An 18129-nucleotide genomic window follows, 5' to 3' on the forward strand; every position below is an offset into this window, starting at 1 on the left:
GGGCTAGTTTTAAAAACCAGTTAATACAGGCACAAGGGCTGTGGTGACAGCAGGAAGATTCCTCCTGCTTCCCTTGGTTTTTTGTTTTTCCTTCCAGAAGAAATTACATTTCCCAAGATCCCTGACATTTAGATCGCTATCATAGTGGCAACCCAAAAACCTGAGCTAGAGAGGGCCCTGGTATCTTTGTGTGGCTTCTGCCGGCCAGCTAAGAAGATTTAGGGGGATTTTGGGTGAGAAGGGTAAGGGCTGGTGGGAAGTTAAGGGAAGAATTCAGAGCCTGCTACATTTCCAGTGGCATTACTAGAAGTATGATGGCGCTTGAAAGGGCTCATAATTCTTCATTCAGAAATGCCATTGCTTTGAACTACTATATAAAGGAGCAGAAGTCTTTCTGGTAGAGTCCAGCACAAGCAGAACAGAAAGGAGAGGCTTCCAGAGGCTCAATGGAGACTCATCTTCCCTCTTTGCTTGTTTTGGACCCTGGTGGAAGGAACTCTATTTCCTCCAGAAGATGACCAAAACAATGCCTTGGATACAAACAGCATCTAATCTTAGCATTTGAATCAAGTTGCTCCCAGGGCTTTCCACCCTGTAGAATGACAGGGAGACCTCTCAAGAGTGTGGGCTTGGGAATCCTAGACCGAAGCTTCCATGTTCTACCTTGGACATGCCAACAGCAGCTGGTTCCCAGTGAGTCTTACCATAGGGGTTCATGTGGTCACCTGGCATTTGTGGTGGTGTGAGACCTTGCTGGAAGGGGTCAGTGGCATAGCTGCTCTGATCCATCGCTACAATCTGCTGCTGTGGCGGTGCAAGCGGCGTATAAGAGGTCATCATCCCCTCCATTCGGTTGGACATCACTTCTGCAAAGAAAGACAATTGACTTCATCTAAAGCTCCTCCTATGAGATTGCTGAAATTACAGTGCTCTCGGCCTTTGAAGTTGCCCCTGTTTTCTTTCCATTTGGGGCTGAGTTTAAAAAGGGGGGAGGGGGCAAGCACCACAAACATTTTCATCACCATGAAGCACCGCCCTCCCCAGTCCAGTGATTGGAAGGGACTGACTGCAGGGAAAGGGGATAACAGTGTTCACATTTTCAGGAAATACCGGATTTTTCACTCTATAGGACGCACTTTTCCCCCTCCAAAAATTAAGGGGAAATGTTTGTGCGTCCTATGGAGCGAATGCAGGCTCCTTGGCTTCAGCGATAGCAATGCAAAGCCTCCGAAGCGCAGAGGGAGCGCTCCCTCCGCGCTCCTTGGCTTCGGGTTGCTTTTGCTGAAGCCTGGAGAGCGAGAGGGGTCGGTGCGCACTGACCCCTCTCGCTCTCCAGGCTTCAGGGATAGCCACCTGAAGCCTTCAGAGCGCAGTGCGAGTTTCTGCTGCACTCCACAGGCTTCGGGTTCCTTTTGCTGAAGCCGGGAGAGCAAGACTCTCCTGGCTTCAGCAGAGAGGGAGAGCTGCGCAGCACCCCTTCAGCCAAGCGGGAGGAGAAATGGAAGGGGCTCCGTTTCTCCTGCCGCTTCGCTGAAGGGGCACTGAGCAGAGAGGGGGATAATTTTTTTTCTTGTTCTCCCCCTCTAAAACAAGGTGCGTCCTATGGTCCGGTGCGTCCTATAGAGCGAAAAATACGGTACACTGCCATCTAGTTCAGCATCCTGTTCTCACAGGGCCCATCCAGATGCCTGGGGGGAACCTACATGTAGGACCCAAAGACAAGACCACTTTCTCCTCCTGTGGCTTCATGAAACTGGCATTCAGAAGCATTAATGCCTCTGATCATGGAGGCACAGAACTAGCCTTGTCCTCCATGAATGTATCCAATCCTCTTTTAAAGCCATCCAAGGTAGTGGATATTATTGCCTCCTGTGGGAGTGAGTTCCATAGTTTAACTATGTACTGCTGGATCTTCCAACACTCAGCTTCAGTAGATGCCTATGATGAGTTCTAGTGCTGGGGGGGGGGAGGATCTTCTCTCTCTCTCTTATTTTTTCCATGGCATGCATAATCTACAAACTTCTGTCATTTCATCTCTAACTTGCCTTTTCTCTAAAGTAAAAAGTCCCAAATGTTGCAACCTTTCCTTCTCCGCCCCCTTGATCATTTTGGTTGCCCTTTTCTGAACTTTTCCAACTCTACAGTACACTATCCTATTTGAGCTGGGGCGACCAAAAAAATCACACCCTATTCCAATTGTGATCACACCATAGATTTGCAATACAATTCTCAGGATCTTCTCCAAACTCCAGCTACTAAGATTCTTTGGGGGAAGCTATCCCTATTAAATTGTTATCAAACCAATGTGCAGCATAAGTGAGCCCTAAATCTTTTGCGGCTGCATTCCACACACACACACACACACACACACACACACACACTTTATTTTCGAACAGTCTAGAATCTGGATTTGATTTGACACCTGCTGCAGAATAGTCCTGACTCACAGCCCCTTCTCCTCATCTTCCCCAACCACAAGCCCAGAGTTCCTTCATTTCCATCAGGAGCTATTTGTTTCTGCCAGGGTGGAACGAGAAGTAGCTAATTGTTTCCTTGAAATTCACTCCCACGATCCCAGGCTGTCTACTCCGACATGATGCAATGCCAGACAGGTGATGAAGAGTGTTGCATCGCTCATCCATATGCAGTGCTTTGGGGTTGCACATCCTATCCTGAGTGTTGCAAGTGGTTTGGGGTGGAGACTCCTGTTTTGTCCAGTCCTTGCCACAGCAGTGTGCCAGCCCGAACTGGCGCCACTGGGTGCCAGAGCGGCAAGAACAGATAAGAACACCGTGCTAATGGGATGGCGAAGGAGCAGCAATGTGGGGGTGTAATTGCCAAGAGGTCTAGCCGGTTGGGGCCCTTCTTCTCCTCATTTCAAAGTCCAGCTTGGAAACTAGCCATCATTGCTTTGAGTTGTTGTTGGGTTTTCTTCTGGTCGTTGTTTGTTTGTTTTATAATCAAGCAATGTATAGATTTATGGCTGTGCTCTGCCTCCATAGTCAGAGGCTGTATGCTTCTAAATATCAATTGCTGGAAGCAACAGGAGAGGAGAGTGCTCTTGTGATATGGTCCTGCTTGCTGATTTCCCCCAGGAATCTGGTTGGCCACTGGGAGAACAGGAAACAGGACTAGATGAACTATTGGCTTGATACAGCAGGGTTCTCCTTATGTTCTTAACTAGCTTTTAACAAGAGCCATATTTTGAACATTATAAGAGCCTGGCTGCTGTTTCAGGCCAGAGGCCCAATCTAGTCTGGTGTCCTGTTCTCCCAGTGGCCAACCAGATGGCTGTGGCCAACCACATGCCAATGGCAAGCTCAAGAGTTCTCTCCCCAAATAATTCCCAGCAACTGATATTCCTATTGCCTCTGACAGTGGAGGCAGAAGATAGTCGTGGTTGCTAGAAGGTTTATCTTCCACGAGGATAAATAAATACCTATAAACGTGAAGTTCAAGTCTGATTCAAATCTTGTCTCTGCTAGGAACTTACTATTTTATTTTATTTCACTTAGAAGCATGCTTAATATTTCAAAAAGTGGTGTCAATCAGTAGGGAGCATCAGACATGTATCAGCCATCCCCTGCCTCCAGTATTCAATATGGGGCTAAGGTGCAGAGGACTACGTTACATGGGTGGTATAAGGATTAAAACAATGTATATGGGATGCTTTGAACATGCACATATGCGAAGCATGATTAGTAATCCAAGGGAAGGGTGAGAAAGGTGCTTATTTCACCTGCCAATTATTCCTCAGAAATATCCTCCAGGCGGTTTTTAACCTGGGTCCCCCTGCCAAGCTGGGCTCCGAGCCCAATGATCAGCCTGACTTTGGGAAACTATGGGTGGAGGAAACATTCACAGGGGAGAATCAACTCAGCAGCGCAGGGTAGGGGTGGGGAGTGGGGCATAGGCAAAATCCTCTTATGCTCACCAGTGCTTTTTTTTTTTTTAAGAAAAAAGGTGCCAGTACTCACCATGAAGTTGTTACAGTAAGAGCCACACTTTTAACATGTGGGGGGAGGTGCCGGTACTGCGTACCCTTGGGTACCCCCAGAAAAAAACAGTGCTGATGCTCACTGAGTCTTTTCTGTAAATGTATTCCCCTCTTTCCCTATGTTTAGAGGGTTTAAAAACAAGACACAACATGGCAGAGCATTCAGCTTAGGTAATCCTCCCTCTGCATTCCAGAATGGTACTGTCCTCCTAGGAATAGTACAATTCTACCTATGTCTCTTTCTTTCTTTCTTTCTTTCTTTCTTTCTTTCTTTCTTTCTTTGGCTGCAACTTGCAGGGTATATACCCAATACTCAAGCTTCTGTGGTTAAAAGCCTTTCACTCTTTCTGTTGGTGTGTAAGCATATCCTGGGTTCACACCTTGAATATTCTGCATTGGGCTGGCCACCCAAATCAGAAATGATGCAATGGAACTGGAAAAAAGGCCATAACCCCCAAATGCCATCATCAACCCCAAGGGTCCCATCCACGTCACCACTGTGGTTTCACCTTGACCTAGTCGCTGTGAATTCTGCTGCTCCTGCTGCTGTTGATGCCTTCGGGCCAATTTCTTCATCTGAGGAAGAAAGGAAAATCAGGACTAAACAGGGGCACATCAATCAAATTCTCACACTGGCTGACTAGATGACTGTGGGAAGCCTGCAAGAAGGACCTGAGTGCAACAACACTCTCCCCTCCTGCTGTTTCCAGCAACGGGCATACAGAGGCATACTACTCTGACAGTGAAGGTAGAACATAAGAAGAGCCCTGCTAGGTCAGGCCAATGGCCTTTTAGTCCATCACCCTGTTCTCATAGTGGCTGACCAGGTGCCTGTGGGAAGCCTGAAAGAAGGACCTGAGCACAACTGCACTCTGCTCACTTGCAATTCCCAGCTACTGGTATTCAGAGGCATAATGCCTCTGACAGTGGAGGTAGAACATAGCCACCATCTCTAGTAGTGCAAGAGTGTCCTTCTAGCAGGCAGTAATGCAGTGACATTGGGGAAGCATTGCACAACAACAAATAAAGTGGAATTGTGTGTGGACTAATGTAAAATTGTGGTGTCAATTGTATTTTGCAGAATTCCCCCTTAAAAAAAAAACCAGCACACCAGTCTGGGGCGGTCCTAGGAGAGGCAATAGATGTGATTCACTGTTCCTCTTCCTATGTATCCACTGTTACTCCTACCCATAGTAGACCAATTAAAATAAATAAATATGGCCAAAGTAGCATCTTGACTTGAATTCACATATTTCCCTACCTCCCCACTCTGACTACCAACCCCTGAACTATTTCTACTTCTGGAGCTTTTGCTTCTCACTTTGGGAAAAGTTAAGCAGGGACTGCTCAGGGTATGACACAGGAAGTACAACAAAGAAGGATGCACAAGTCACTTGTACTTCCTGTCCTCCACTTCTCCCCCCCCCCCCAATCCTGTAATATCTATTATGCTTGATCGCCATATTCCATACCCCTCAACCGTCCCAATTTTCTCGGGACATCCTGAAATTACAGAAGCTATCTCAGCTTCTAACTGGATTCTGGAATGTCCCATTTTTTGGTGCTGTGGCTCCTGCGAGAGCACAGCACCAAAAGAGGCAGTGAAGGACCCTGTGATGATGACAAGAAGGAAGGGTGAAAAGAGCATGTGTGTGAACTTGCATTTCTCAAGGTGTGAGGGGAGAGGGAGAGGGGAGGGGGAGAGAAATCCGGGCGATGGTCACGTGGTTGCACAGTAGAGTCGTGCATCTCTGGGCGGAAGGAGGAGGTGGCAGCAACAGCAGCAGCAGCAGCAGCAGCAGCAACAACAACAACAGCAGAATTAGTAGTCGAGCCAGCTTGCTGAGGTCACATATGGCAGTGTTACCCACTACCGTGAGTGCTTCCTTCCTCACACGCCGCTGTGTCGGCCCCTCCCTCCCCCCCTGCACGGGAGGGGAAGGTGGTGAGTTAGAAAGCGGCTGAGGCATCAAGAAGGGAGAGGAGCACGGCGGAAAGAATCCCAGCGTCGCTCCAGAAAGGCGGCCATTTTGAGTCCCTCCTACCCTGCGCCTCCTGTTGTGGTTTTGTTTTCTTTCGGGGGGGTGTCTTCTGCCGCGGCCCCCCATTCTCTCTCTCTCTCTCGTAAGTTTGCTGTAGGAAAGGAAGAAGCGTCCCCCCCGCCTTCCCCACATGTACCTTCACTCTTGGACCCCCTAACTCTAACCCACACAGGGGAATGTCTTCTTTCCCTCCCCTCAGCATGCTGCAGCCTGGCTTAATAACAATACCATGCAGAGTGCTTAAGTTCTCTGTTGAATTGGGGGGGGGGCTCTTTCTTTTCTCACCCCTTCAGGTTGTGACTAAGCATAATTTGCCCCACATAACATAACACACCCCCTGATTTTATTTGGCAGAATGCTGGAGGGTTTGCGTAGTCTATGTGCTCCCCTCCTTCTGATGAAAAGCCAAATCTCTTCACCACAGTTAGGGTTGTCAACAAACCATGACCCAAAATGAAATTAGATGCAAATGTGTGACAGATCTTCAGAGGGATCCATGGGAAACCTAAAGTGGTTGAATAAGATTGGCAAAATGTTCTATCTTGAATAAAAAATAAATTAAAGAGAGCATTTCTGAGCTCCACTTCAGCTCCTGGGTTGTAGCCAATATTAATCCTAGTCAGAGCAGGCCCACTTAAGTTAATAGATATGACCAGGGTAGGTCCATTAATTTTAAGTGGGTCTACACTGAGTTGGACTTGGTTAGAACCCGTTCTGTCTTATTGGTAGGCAGGACCTTACCTTTGCTCTTTGATTCTGAAACCACACCTGGACAACTCTGACACTGAGGCCTGTTTCAGCTGCTAGTGTCTCCCTAACCTGCAACAAAGGTAAAAAGGTGAAATAAGTTGTGGAGCTGAAATGGAAAGTTGCTGCAATCAAACAAAATGCCTAAGTTCTCTCAACTCTGAGCCCTGCATTTCCAAGAAACTGCAGGGACATCCAGAAGAATAAATAACAGGTTCAATGCTAAGATTGTAGAGATGGTGAAGTTAATGAGACAGAAGAGATGAGAGTTCAATGAGTCAAATAATGCAGAATCAATTTTATTTTTCTCTGTGTGTGTCCACAGTCTTTGGACCTACAAAGAATTTGCAGTGCTAAATTCACCATGTCAATGTCTATATTGTATTGTGCTTTTTGGTAGAGAGGTCCCTGGCACGGATTGGCTGAGTGAGTGTGATGTAATGGAATGTTCACAAACATTCTTCCTGGAAATTGATTTCTTAAAAAAATGAACTGTCAAAAAGTTTGGCTTCTGCAGAAAATGGGGAAGTTGTCCATTTGGAAGCTATCCAAAGTCACAAAGGACCTAGAGGCAGGAATAGTTTTATATTTGCAGACTTCGAAGTGGAAATAAGTCTACAACATGTACAGACCACAAATTTAAAGTACACAGTTTCCCTCAAATAATCCTGGGAACTGTGGTTTGATATGAGTGCTGGGAATTGTAGCTCTGTGAGCGGTAAACTATAGCTTTTTTGTAGTGTAGAGCCATATGCTTTGCATGTGCCTTCAATGCATGGTGTGTAAGCAGCCATAATCACTGCCAATGGGCAGCATCCTGCCCTGTATCAGAGGGCAGCAAGCTCAGTTAGGGAACACTTGCACCTGCTGCCTTACACAGCATTATCCGCCTCATTCTACATGGTTGGGCTAACCCTAAACGTACGATTCTTTTAGCTAAAGATGCCAGTTGAGGTGTATGTTTTGCTACAACCATGATACAGAATCAGATTGTGAATGGTGGTGTTTGAACAATGACAGCCTACCTTCCTACAAGGCTTGGAAGATACTTCAAATGAAGCTTTGAAAGCTCTCCTCTGCTGTGTTGTGAGTATCGTCCGCGGCCGCTTTGGTCTCCTTGGGTCCTTTCCGTCGTCTCCACCCTTCCCTGGGTTTGCTTGTCCTTTGGTCGGTTTCACATCCCCATCCTCATCATCACTTTTAACTATTGGTCAATTGCAAATGGAACAAATTAAAATACATGACCGCTCAGCCCACGCAGGACCACCACAGGTCCATCCAGTTAGCATCAGGTTTCTCCTAGTGACCAGCCAGGTGCTCCAAGGCATTGGTGAAGAACCTCAGGACCAGGGATCAAATGGAGCCCTCTACCTGGCCCTCAGAACTCTCCTTACACTATGCCACTCACTTGCCCTCCATCACATCCTCAATACTTTTGCCTGGCTTGAATGTTGTCTATGAACTCTGATAATTCCTCCTGCTTGTAAAGAAAGGGGATTGTGAAGAAACTAGCATGACATATAACGATAGCATCTACATTTGTTTCTCCACCCACTTTTGTCTCTGTCTCCTCCCACCACTGGAATGTGGCCCTGGTAAGGGGAATGTGGGCCTCAGGCTGAAAAAAAACACCTCCACCCCTACCCCAAGAGAAGACTAGGAATAAGGCTTGCAGGCAATAGGAACTTTAGTTGTTTCTTACCCTGTTCTGAAGGAGAGTTGTATGTATGTCTCATATGTCTCCCTTTCAGATTTAACTATTAATAATCTAGTAATAACTTTTGGCTCCAGGTGCCATATACCAGCTTTCTGAGTGGCAGGAAAGTACTTCAGCTATTGTGTGACACACTTCATTTACCCACTGAGGAACAGTTATAATCTGTGGCACCATTAACATAGAACTTTGGGGCAGTTGTCTGGAACCCTACTCAGCAGCATAAACAGGAAGGCTCCCCAATTTAAGCATTTCTAACTCATCAAATTTTGAAGTAATACACATTGCCACAGGGGAACCTTTTTTAGCCTGGGGCCGCATTCTCTCATGAGCAACATTCGGGGGGGGGGTTTCATACCAATGGTGGGTGTGGCCAGAGGGGGGAAGTGGGCAGAGAGAGAGATGTGCCTTTGACTTTTGTACAGCAGACAACGGTCAAGAGAGCCAGTGTGGTGTAGTGGTTAAGAGCGGTAGACTCGTAATCTGGTGAACCGGGTTCGCACCTCCGATCCTCCACATGCTGCTGCTGGGTGACCTTGGGCCAGTCACACTTCTCTGAAGTCTCTCAGCCCCACTCACCTCACAGAATGTTTGTTGTGGGCGAGGAAGGGAAAGGAGAATGTTAGCCGCTTTGAGACTCCTTTGGGTAGTGATAAAGCGGGGTATCAAATCCAAACTCTTCTTTCAAAGGTACATCAATCTAGCTGGTCATTTAAGATACATAATCACAGTTCAAAGAACATATTCCAGCCTAGTCAAAGCACTCAAGTATAGGGTGGAGAAAATCTAGTGAGGTGGCTGGGGAAAAGTCTTGGCCTGGGCAGACTCCCAGAGACATTTGTCTCTCTGGCTTGAGGCTCCCAGACTCTACATTATTTATTTATTTCATTTATATACCACTTTTTCCTCCAAGGAGCTCAAGGTGGTGGGCATTGCTTCTCCTCCTGCCTCACAACAATACGGTGAGGTAAATCAGGCCGAGATACAGGTATTGGCCCCGAATCATCAAGTGAGCTTCCTGGTAGCATGCGGATTCAAACCCAGGTCTGGCACTCTATCAGTTACACTGCACTGGCTCTCATTATCATCCAAAGGGGAAGAAAGGGAGGAGCTATGCTTGTTCGTTCCAGAGATTGAAATTACCTAGCCACATGACTGATCACCATTTGAGAGGACTCACCTGAATCTGAGTCATCAGGGCTGACAGAGCTGAGCAAATCTTTCTCCTTTTCATAGTCACTCTTGCAGAGCAGCTGCCCCTCCTTCAGCACAAATTCATCTCCCTTCCTCAGCTGCCGCTCGCAGACACAGCAGCAGAAGCAGCTCAAGTGGTAGACACACTCCAGCGCCCTCATCACAAACTCTGTTGGGGCAATCTTCTCCATGCACCCACTGCATTTTGCAGCAAACAACCTATCGGAGGAAGAAAGGGAGAATATTCAGGTCATGAGGCCGAGGCTCCTAGCAGGATCCCAATCTGGAATTCCAGAACATATGAAGAGCCCTGCTGGATTGGGCCAAACATCTTGTTTCTCCCAATCAGACGACTGTGTGAAACCCAGAAACAGGACCCGATCCTAAGAACCCTCTCCCCTCCTGTAGGCTCCAGCAACTGGTATTCAGAAACGTTTCTGCCTCTGACCATGGAAGATGAGCACAGCCATTGTGGCTAGTAGCCACTAACAGGCTTACCCTCCAAGAGAGGAGAAGACCTGGAATGAAAATCTCCTGGCATGAATTTCCTTGTAGAAGAGTATATGACACCCTGCATGGGCATTCTGCAGTGCTCACATACATTTTATACATTGCAATTATTTTTGTTGAGAACAGAACCGCCCCCCCCCCCAAGCTGCAATCTAAGTCATGTGTAGGATTTGAAATACATTTTTAGAGACCAGGGAGAAGAGTCGGTGGAAGAAGATTGGAAGAAATTTAAAGACTATCTACAGAAATATTGCAAAATTAATGAATGTTAGAATGATGTTAGAATGAAATTAGGTGGTTTAAGCAGTAATGCTATAAAGGTGTATGTGAAAAAGGATTGATAACAGGTGAAAATTTAAAGTCATAGTATATTAAGTTAAAGGATCATGAGAAACTAAAGAGGGAAAGAAATTGCTGAATTAACGAATTGAACTGGAATACAAGAAAGGGAGGTATGAGGAGGTCAGGGAAACAAGGATATGAATGTAAGGTATGGAAAAATTGATCTATTTTTCTTTTCTTCTTCTTTAAGTGTTTTTTATTCTTTTATTCTGTACTTTGTATTTTGTATTTTTCTTGTATTTTTACTTCTGTTTTTTGTTTTTGTTTTTCTTGTTTTTGTGTAATTCTTTTTTTCTGAAATTTTAATAAATATCATTTTTTTTAAAAAAAATGAAATACATTTTTTAAAAAATGTATTGCATTTATGCCTTGCTCTTCCTCCAAAGAGGTCATCAAAATATATGGAGGGTACTCAGCAAAATCAAGGGAAAACCAGGAGTAGAATGGCTTTGAACCTCAATTCCAAGAGACAGGCCTAAGACACTGTGTTGGATACACAGCACTGAATTACCCAAGAGGCTTTGGGCACCAGCAAAGCAAGGGCACAAAAAATGAGATTTTTTTTAATTTTTTTTTTAAATTGATATATTTTTTTTAAATCATCTACTAACATAGATTGGAATAATACAAGGAATTTAGATTCTGTTATGTGCTGCAATAAATCTATGCTTTATTAATTATATGTTCTTCTGACTTATATGAACTTTGTTTTTTTTCTTATCTGCATATGCATATAAACATAAAAGACATTGTGCATTGCATAATTTGTTTTTCTGTTTTTATTTCTGATCACTGAGATAAGAGGCAGGATGAAATGTAACCAATAAAATATTATTTTGTGGCTTTGTGTTGTTTATATTTTGAATTACACAATCTTTTCAGGGCATAGGGCCTCTAAAGGTCTTAATCTGGCCCTGTGCATACAGTTTGTTTTCTCCCACTGTATAGGAACTCCTTGGTGAAGCCCCTCATAAAACTATCTTGATGCAACCATAGAATCAGTAGTGTCTGGTGCCCACTGAGGCTATTGGAGTGGAATGAAATGATAGGTAAAATGATAGGCAGAGTCTCAGCCAATGAGAGGCAGAGCCAACAAATTATACTTTTGCTTCCATCCTCCCTCCCCACTGAATTCGACAAGGGCAACTGTGAGACTAAGCATGAGGAAGAAGCTGACAGGTAGCGCCGCCACCCCCCGGACTGGTTTCCAACAAGAAGGCATACAGCTGTGGGCTGTCTGAGGGCAGATTGAGATTGGGGTGGGGCTACTAACCCTCTTGCCCTAGTGGACCAGCCTCCATTGCTTGCCCCAGGACATACTGAGAGGGAGAGGAAGCATCTTCCAGCTTTTGGTAGCATCCAAGCATGCTGGGACCCCATTCTTTTCTCCTTTCCTTGCATATGCAACCAAGGAAGTACTTAAAAGGATTAAAAGCGTGCACAGATCTCCCCTGCCCTGGCTCCCTAAACCGATTGGGCTCTGTTTAATGAAGCTTGCCCCTTGAACTCAAAAGGGGCGTGGGGAAGACAGGATGCCTTCAAAGGGTTTCAAGAGGATCAGCGCTAATGTAAAGGCATCTGCAGATGGGCAGTCCATTCAGACCGTTGCAAAACCGATTGCGCTTCAGTAACATTCAATGGGGTGAAGGTAATGAGGGGTGGAAGCAGGCTGATGTTTGGCAAAAGCATTTGGGAAGGGGAGAGAAGCTTTCAGGTGGGGTGGGGGATTCATCACGCTGGGGGGAGGGGGAGGAAGGGGGAACATTGTTGCTCCGATAAGCTTTCTGTTGTTTTTATGGCATTTTGTCCTTTCCACGGATGATCGTCCAAATGTAAAGTAGGAATGCTTTCAAGCAAAAGGCATTTATTTAACCCCTACTCCCGAATGTAGGACCCAGGGACATGACCCAGCCAAACCTGATTGCTTTTACTGTCCCAGTGAGTCCTTGATATTGCAGAGCAAAGGAGGAAATCCATAGAGGGATGGAACAAACAGTCTATAGCCAGGCTGTTTTGCACATGTTCATAAATGTGTTCCAGTCCATTTAAAATAATAATCATCATCATCTGCATGAAAATTCATATTTGCATACCTCTTCATATTTAACTTCACATTTAAATACAAAATGTACATTTCTAAATGTATTTTATCCTTAAAAATAAGCTTTTTACACACACTTGAGTACTTTTTAAAGCAAAAAACTGCTTGACAAATTTCAGTGATGTGTGAATTCTGAAAGATAAAAGTGTTCTAATGTAAGTATTAATTTGTAAAGGGTCTGGTCTGTTCCATACTGGAATTTGCAAAGAATTAATTTCTCAGGCATCCATTCAGGAAACAAATTTCATTTCAGCCTGAACAGGTGCAAAGAGGAATAGGGTTGTATCCAACTAACTTCAACTCAAGAGTAGGCCCATGAAAATTAATAGACTTAAATCCATCATGCCCCTCTGTTTCAACACTAACACTGTTGAAGGCTAGTCCTAGTCTAGACTAACACTTGATGCTGCCTATACTTGCCACAAAGACAAAGGATTGTAGCCAATGCTAGTCCTCCTCAGAGTAGACCCACTGAACTCAATGGACATGAGTAACTTAAGTACATTCATTCCAATGGATCCTCTCTGAATAGGACATGCATTGGATGAAACTAGAGAAGGGAAAATCTGTCAATTTTGATTTCTCTCATTCTTCCAACCCTTGATTCTCCATATTTCCACATGAGTTTGCAATTAAGATATAATAAAAGTCCTCACGAAAATTCACATTTTTATTAATATTTTTCCTAATATTAAACACTTTTTAATGCAGTTTTAACTGGTATACTCTTTCTTTGCAGAGCAGTCTTGATGCTACTTTAATAAATGTATGCATATTTATACACACTTCACTCTAGAATATGATTTTTTGCACCTATTTGGCTGGAGAACTGCACTGCAAAATTCAGAGATGTGCGAATTTTGAAGGACTTTTGCGTTTCAGTTCATGTATTGTTTTGGAAAGTGCAAATTACATCTGTTCACCTAGAAAGATGAACTGAATTGACTCTCTCCCTCCTCCTAAGGTACAACCCATTACACCCAACTTTTGGTTTCTTGTGGATATAGAAAACAAGGGTCTGTGATAGTCTAGGAAACCTCCCGCTTTTAAAAATACAAGCAGATCACCAGGAGCATCTTTCAGCCCACCCACATCTGCTCCCTTGTTGAAAAAGAGTGGGGCAGCCCTACATAAGGAAAGGGATATTTAATTCAGTTCAGCCAGAGGAAAATACTTTTGGGGGGCCTTTTTTAGGACATCAAAAACACACACAACAGGAAACTGAGCTTGACAAATGACCTGACTTTGATATCTCTTGATCAAACCCACAGCTCATTAGATGGCTTAGCATTATAAACACAAGGCAGTAAACCTGTTGAAGGCTTAGGATGGAAGTTGAGCAGATGACCCATGTACAGTTTTTGAATCAAAGCAATAAATCTGAGAGCAGCAGAGCAAATGGTCTGATCAGACACAACAGTGTTCTCCCTACCCCACTCTGCTTGCAGATTCCTCCCCCATAAGAAGTGTCTGGCTGGATCAGATCAATGTTTCAGTGTCAAGAGTTGAAAAATGAATTGCTTCGTTGCGTCTTGATTATGAGAAGTAATGTTCCTTATCGTAGGCTTTGCAGATAAGCTAGCATCTTGACTACTGCATCTGGTTCTTGGTGCCAAATTTTTAGAAAGATGATAAGCTTCTGGGCAAACTTCTGGGGATCACACAACTGGTGGGGCAAACGGCAAATGTAGGCAGGGCAACACATGCAAATTTAATGTTTGTACAGCTGCAAGGTGTCTGTCTCAGGTTCTGGGCACTCAAAATGTGGAGCTTCCATTTAGTTTTCATGCCTAATGGTCATTGGCAGATAAAATTGGACCCACCCCTTTTACAAGGTATAGAAATGCAAAAGTGAGTTGGGGGTGGTGCAGAGCACCCAAGAACTGCAGTGGAGTCTGTGCATTAGACTGACTCACCAACCTCACACTGCCCTTAGCTAACCCCTGCTTGCCTTCTTACATTCATCCTGTCCAGGGGATGGCCCTGACTCCTCTTTAGTGCCAGTGCTGCCCTTGCAGAACTCAGCAAAGAGGAGGAGAAGCAATAAAATTAGTTAGCTCTGCTTATCATTGGCTCAGGCTCCATCCATGGTTGGTCTCTCTGCCCTAGCTAGCTTACTAAGCAACAGTCATGGCTGGTAAAGAGTAAAGGGAGATCAGTGGAGGATGCTACAGAAATATGATGTGCTTTTGAATGTTCCTAGGATGCCTGACAGCATGAAAAAGAAGCCTCTGCAGTCTGTGTGGCTACAGGTGGATTGAGGCCACTACACCTTCCTGCACCAGGGTACAGCCATCTGGCATTTTGTACAGGACAGCTGATTTATTGCCTCCCTAGCTTGTTATCTCACATTTAAATTCGACCCCGTTCTGCTTCCCTCAAATCACCGTTCTGCTCTGTTTACTCTTACAATAATGTCCAAACAACCTAACTTTTACCTTTTCAATCACCTCGGCTGGGTCTTTAATTTCCTCCTGTTTGTGGGGCAAATAGATTGTAATGGTTTTCTTATAACTCATTTACTATGCAGAGAGAGATAACCAGCCGTACTGTGTCAGGTTTGCTGTTCACATTAAGTGCGGTTCAAGAGGTTCACCAAACATCGCAGAGCCGTAACAAGGAAACAATTCAATGCATCGTTTGGCCATTTCTGCAGGCAATATTACAGAAACTATGATGAAACCAGATTTCGTTCCTGCTTGGCCCACCGATTGCAACCTGTCAAATTATCCAGGATTTTAAATCATGTTTCCTTGATTTAATTTTTTTGAGTTTCTTTTTATATCACTGGCCAAAGGTAATACTTACATTCATTCAGGGCCAGATTAAGATACACTGAGAGCCTAAATGAGGTCAGGTTTAAGAGGCCCCATAGCATTAACTCCCCCAAATGTGCATCATTCTACAATTTTTTACCCAATTAGGTAAATCCTGAAGTATTTAGAGCTCCACTCATTATCTGAGGCCGTAAATTGTAGCATAACTTGTGTGTAAATCCAGCACTGCATTCATTGCCCCATCCAGTTTTGCCTCTGGCTCTGCCCACCACTGGGCATGTGGGACATAAATGTGATAATAAACAAAGAAACATATCCTCAAGGATGAAACCTTCCTGATCTTGCTACCCTTCCACTAGCTGGTATTTTCTCCTAACATCAAATGTTCCTTTAATACAAAATAAAAGGCTGTATTTAGGACCAATCCAGACCACCGGTTCCTCTTCCCTCAAGATTGTCTAATCTGACACTTTTTTCAGGGCCTCTCAGAGAGAGAAGGGTTTTCCTCATCACTTCCAACTTAGTTTTTTTTTTAAATGAAGATGCTAAGGCCCAGCCTGGGACTCTCCACCTGAAGCCATGTGCTCTACCACTGACTGAGCTGTGCTTTAAATAATATTTTTTCTTGCCATACCTGTTCACATTTACAGGTAGAATTTACATTCATTGCTCTGCCCACTTGTGCCTCTGGCTCCGCCCGCTACTGGGCATGTGGCCCTCAGAAGGTTTCTCAGAAGGCAATGTGGCCCCCAGTCTGAAGAAGTTCCCCACCTCTGGTCTATAGAGCAAACTGGCCTGTAGCCTTACAGTAGGAAAACCCTGGCAGGACTCAGTAGCTGGATCACAGCCTGGCTTTAAAGGGGGCGGTGTGGTGGGGGAAGAATGTTTTCCAAAGGATCCAGAGTTTCTTGTAGTGAAGTAAACATTGACTGAAGGGATGCGTCCTCTGCTTAATAATCACCCTGTAATTGACAGTGGCCCGTTCCATCACTGTCGCCCTCACAGATTCAATGGCATTGCTCCCTCCCAGCGCTTTGATGGCAGAATTTATGGGGAATCAAATTATTGCCGCAAGAAGAGAATTAAAACGATCCTTCATTTGCAAAAAGTCCCTGAGATTGCCTCAGCGTTGCTCCACCTTTGGGAGTCTAAATGCGTCTCCCCCTCCCGCAACACCCATTGCTCTTTACAAGCTCGGCAATTGCACGCTACAGATTATAGCTGCAATTTTCTTCTAATCTGCTCTGGAGCCGAGAAACTATTTTATATAGAGAGATTAAAAATAAAAAATAAAGTTCAGGGCGCCGGTTGAACTCATTAAAAAAAAAGAGAGAGAGCAGCACAGGCAATTAAAAAAAGCTGAATGGATTAACGAGCGGCAATTATTTGGGGGAGAACTGTAGTTTCAGGCTATATGCTGCAAAGGGTTGTGGGGAAAGGCTAAGCTGGAGTTATGTGTGTGGCGTTTGGCTCTGCATCCATAGGAAACATGCCACAACAGCCACAAGAACATCAAATGGTATTAGGTGCATAGAGATTCATCCACGCACACCTGTAGGAACTTAACAGACTCAGCAAGATTGATTCCACCTCAACAGGTGAATCAAACCTAAATATTGTTACACAGCACCCCAATCTCTGAGCAATGAGGAATCCCAGAGGTTCCAGGGGCTTACTCAGGGTTCATGTTTCTTTCGGGAATGAGGCACAGTGGAGACTGCAGTGTTCACTCTCTCACACAGATTTTAATTGTAGTTTAAGGTATTTTTGTATTTTGAATCTTTATGTAAATTCAGCAAGTGCCGGAGGGCAGCCTCGCGCTCCTTCCCGTGGCCGCGGTGTCCCGGAAGCTCACCAGCTATGCTTTCTTGCTTGCTCCACAATGGCAGCCATCTTTATATTTTTATTTTTTTTAAAGCGAGTTACAGTACTAGCACTCATGGTGGCAGTGACAGAAATAAATGAGGACAATGTAGATTGAATAGGGAAGCTCGTGGGCTTTAAGTACATCACACACACACACACACACACACACACACACAACTTCCTGCTGCAGAGTCAGAATGGTGGTGGCATAATTAGGAAGATTTGAAGTGGAAGAGGCATTACTGTGGGGAAGGGAAGACTTTGTAAGGTTTAAAGGCCCACACCTTAGGATTACATAGCAAAAGTAGCCCATACACGTCAATAGCATTTGCTCCTCTTTTTTTTAATGTTGCTATGGCAGGTTCCTTGTGAAAGGGTTATTGTCTATGTATCAGAATGATGGGCCTCTTTATGAAATAAAAATACCTTTTGCATTCTACTGCACAAAACTATCAATTATTGTTTTAGCACTGGTTCTTTTAGGTAACTAGCTTGTGACAAACAAGTCTTAAGAACATGGGTAGGCAAACTAAGGCCCAGGGCCTGGATCCGGCCCAATCGCCTTCTAAATCTGCCCCCTGCCTGGTGTTTTTACATGAGTAGAATGTGAGCTTTTATTTAAAATGCATCTCTGGGTTATTTGTGCGGCATAGAAATTTGTTCATTTATTTATTTTTTCAAAATATAGTCCGGCCCCCCACAAGGTCTGAGGGACAGTGGACCGGCCCCCTGCTGAAAAAGTTTGCTGACCCCTGCTTAAGAACATGAGGAGATTATATTATTACTAATTGAATGTTATCCATTACCTACCCACCCTTCACCGAGAGGTCCCATGGTAT

General features: G+C 44.6%; 1 protein-coding gene across 2 annotated transcripts in view; it reads right to left on the reverse strand.

Moving 5' to 3' along the window:
• LMX1B (LIM homeobox transcription factor 1 beta) overlaps window positions 1-18129 on the reverse strand; it is a 151193-nt gene that overhangs the window by 3678 nt on the left and 129386 nt on the right. Inside the window, exons 3-7 of one of the 2 annotated variants that reach the window (XM_080989654.1) lie at window positions 9681-9913; window positions 7812-7990; window positions 6781-6858; window positions 4507-4573; window positions 726-866 (exon numbers count right to left, since the gene is read on the reverse strand). In XM_080989654.1, coding sequence (XP_080845780.1) covers window positions 726-866; window positions 4507-4573; window positions 6781-6858; window positions 7812-7990; window positions 9681-9913 — 698 coding nt within the window. Of the gene's footprint in view, window positions 1-704; window positions 867-4506; window positions 4574-6780; window positions 6859-7811; window positions 7991-9680; window positions 9914-18129 lie in introns of both variants that reach the window. The other variant, XM_080989653.1, reaches the window with a different exon arrangement.

The sequence above is a fragment of the Podarcis pityusensis genome (genome assembly GCF_964106645.2).
Source record: "Podarcis pityusensis genome assembly, chromosome: Z".
In the NCBI taxonomy this organism is placed as follows: domain Eukaryota; kingdom Metazoa; phylum Chordata; class Lepidosauria; order Squamata; family Lacertidae; genus Podarcis; species Podarcis pityusensis.